Source organism: Tasmannia lanceolata, unplaced genomic scaffold, assembly GCF_043159265.1.
Source record: "Tasmannia lanceolata isolate RefF3 unplaced genomic scaffold, GAP_Taslan_0.1 ptg000005l, whole genome shotgun sequence".
NCBI lineage: Eukaryota > Viridiplantae > Streptophyta > Magnoliopsida > Canellales > Winteraceae > Tasmannia > Tasmannia lanceolata.
Genome location: NW_027518682.1, coordinates 4,059,510 through 4,062,969, shown reverse-complemented (window position 1 = coordinate 4,062,969; position 3,460 = coordinate 4,059,510). Strand labels below are relative to the sequence as shown.

At 43.9% G+C, this 3,460-nt stretch overlaps 1 protein-coding gene across 1 annotated transcript; it reads right to left on the bottom strand.

The window, feature by feature from the left end:
• Nucleotides 1-457: 457 nt before the first annotated feature.
• LOC143876939 (uncharacterized) lies at nucleotides 458-3,134 on the bottom strand. Its single transcript, XM_077378617.1, has 3 exons — nucleotides 1,380-3,134; nucleotides 528-1,250; nucleotides 458-472 (listed from the first exon to the last, which is right to left on the bottom strand). Exons 1-3 carry the CDS (start codon nucleotides 3,132-3,134, stop codon nucleotides 458-460), a joined length of 2,493 nt encoding a protein of 830 aa, XP_077234732.1.
• Nucleotides 3,135-3,460: the final 326 nt, after the last annotated feature.

Genomic DNA, 3,460 nt, shown 5'->3' with positions numbered 1-3,460 from the left:
GACACATACTTATAAACAACTGACTCTTTTGAGGGAGAATGACAGTACTGGAAAGTAACCTGAGGTAGGACCTGAGAAGTCCAGTTAGTCAAAGGTCCCTCAGCCGGGGTGATAAGGTGAGTAGGATTGAGTACAAGCGGGCTCTTGCTGATCACGGCTACAGTCTGCGAACTCTCATGGAAAAGGGAACTCAGTGCATCTGGCCCCACTGTATCTGCCCAGTCTGTTTCAGCAATCTGTAAGCTCATCGGCTCATCATCCAAATCACAGTCAAAGAAAATCTCCAACCCAGGAAGTCTCTGCCCAGTAGACTCATCTATCCAGGTTTCTGTAAAGCCACAGAAAGGGAAATTTGCTCCTTCCTTACGGAAACGCCCATTCATTCTTAAATCAAATGGTCCCATCGGCAAATCCAAACCTCTGCGGCGACACTCTGCCCATTTCATCATGTACCGCTTCATCTCTTTAACCTCTGCCCCGGTTGGTTCATACCCAAGTCCAAATAAACCATTAAAGGTCTTGAATACTGGCCACTCAGTCATACCCTGATGGTATCTGCCAAGTCCTGCCCCTGGGATATAGCCCTGTAGACGTATCATCCTGACTACATTGGAATTTGTACTGCTCAAAAAGAAAATCTCTTCATTCATCGCTTCTTTAACGGTTATAGTCGCCACTTCTAAAGAGAAACCAGTCAAACTAATATCTCCTTCTTTTCCCAGGGTCAATTCCTGCGAAATTTGACCCACTTCCAAATCCGGGTCTCCTTTAACAGTGACCACCTTATGGTTCAAAATAAATTTCAATTTCTGATGCAAGGTGGATGGGACAGCTCCAACTTTATGTAACCAAGGACGCCCCAAGAGCAACAAAAAGGAGGCTTTAATATCTAACACTTGGAATTCAATATCAAATTCTTCTCCTCCTATCAATACCTCTGTGACTAGAGTCCCGATCACATCTCTTCTGGTCCCATCATAAGCCAGAATACCCTGGTCAGAAGGAACAAAGCTCTCAGGTCCGAAACCAAGAGTAGTCGCTGTACTAAGAGGGCATACATTCAGTGCAGACCCATTATCAATAAGGACTTCGGGCACTTTCTTCTTATTACAAACGACAGTAATTCGTAGCGGCTTCGTATGGTCCTTCCCCTCTGGGGGCAAATCACTGTCTGCGAACGAAAGAGTCTTCGCTGCTTTGGCCACGGAAACTACACTGACAAGCTCGTCAGGAGTTATCTCAACAGACACCTGGGCAGAGTTCAACTCTTTCAACACCACTTTTCGGTGTTTCGAAGATGACATCAAAAGACCCCAAACAGAGATGTTTGCTTGGGTTTTCTTCAATTGTTTCAGAAGATTATCATCTTCTTCATTCACCACAAACCGATTCTGCCTCTGGCCATCAGCAGCCCTTGCTATCTCAGCCGGATTGTCAGCACTCAACTCAGGAGGTTTAAAGACTCGCCCTCCTCTGGTCATGTGACGCATCTCGTCACATTGATCATCCAGCAACAGTAATTCATCATCATCCATACTCAAAACATAAGGAACTCTGACATCGTCTTGCTGGAAGTCATCCATTTCCAAAACATATGGAGTCTTCCCTTCTTTCCTCATATCACCATAATGAGAGGTATACGACTGAGACGAAGAGGACTCAGCAATCTCTAAGTCACTAAATGACAAAACATAAGGCTGCTTCCCTTTCACATCCTGAAGTTCTTCCTCGTCAAACTCCAAAACATATGTGTTATCTGTCATGATAGCACATATAAGGGTGGATGGATCAAGAATGGGCTCATCACGAAAAATGGCATTTACTGTAGGAGGAGGAGCAGTACGATGATTCGGGAGAGGATTCTGAGTAATATTCGGCCCTTTAACTGAGAGCTCATCTTTATCAATCAGATTTTGAATTGCATGCTTCAAAGCGAGACAATTTTCAGTCAAATGGCCCGAATTCCTGTGATACTCACAATGTTGATCTAGCCTCCAGTATGGTGGTAATGGATTTGGCACAGGTTTTAGATCCGGAAGCTTTATCTTTTTGTCCCTCACCAGCTTTTTCAATATCATCGGCAAAGGATAAGGGAGGGGATCGAATTGCCTGAAAACATTTTTTCTTACTGGTCTAGCCACCTCAGCGACAGCCTTGACCTCTGGTCTGAAAGCCGGTTTGAAATAGTTCACTGCATGAACTTCTTTAGGTGGGGCCATAGGCCTCTTGCCTTCCCGCACATCGGACAATGCCTTCGCTCTAAGCCCTTTGGCTATAGCGTCCTCTGTCTGGGTGCCAGTTTTTATCAAATGATCAAAACTGGGATAGTGTTGGGGTGCTATGAAATGAAAGTATTGTGGAGACAGGCTTTTGATCACCAACTTGATCTGATCTTCTTCTGGCATTCTCTGACTCAATTGTGCAGATTTGCGCCTCCAGCGTCTGATAAACAACGTGAAAGTTTCCTGAGGACCTTGCTTTAGCTGCTTCAGGTCTCTCTTTGTTATCTCGATCCCCTCCTCCATCGAAAATTGTTCAACAAACAAGTTCGATATATCATCCAAAGATCTTGTTTCTTCCGGCTTTAACCTCAGAAACCACTTCTTAGCTATTCCTATGAGAGACATGGGAAATAGCTGAGCCATTTGTTCACGGCTCAACCCGTGTTGCTGAGAGAGGGTTATGAACCATCTGACATGGTTCCTCGGGCATCCAGTGCCATCATACCTATCATAATCCGGCGCCTTGAACTTTGGCGGCAAAGTAACACTCGGAGTTTCAAAGTACTCCGAAATATCAAACCTCTTCGGCCCTTGGAACTTCATGTTTTCAATGTCCTTGGCCATCTTCTGACACATATTGAATAACTCATTCTCCCTATTTGTCTGCGGAGCGCAATACTCTTCAGCGTATTGGCCCTCGTCGAGGTCAATCTCCTCAGCAGGAAGATGAGGTCTATTGGGAGCAGGAAAAGCAGAAGGAGTAGGCTGGATGACAGGCGCTCTAGAAGTAGAGGTCTTGTCAGTATTCTGAGATTTCAGCACAGCCATTTCTTCTTTCAATCCCGAGATATCTCGAGACATGTTTCTCAACATTTCTTGAATGACCATTATGGGATCAGTTATATCAGCCATTTGGTCAGACTCAGATGAGTTAGATAACTCAAAGGTAGGGGATAAAGATTCTCTGGATGATATAGGTGAGTCAAAATGACGGACAAGTCTAGAAACAGAGGAAGATCTAGACCAGGTAGGTTTGGACTGGTTTTCTTTTGATGGAGCGATGGTTGCTCTCTTTCAGAATCCTGATTGGAAATTAACATATTAGATTAAATGAGTGATGAATGAAATAAGATATTTTGAGCAAATAAAAATAAGAGACAACAAACACACTTTCATTGATAAAATTTGAACTGTGATTACAACATATGACAATACGAATCTCTGATCACAATTTGGAT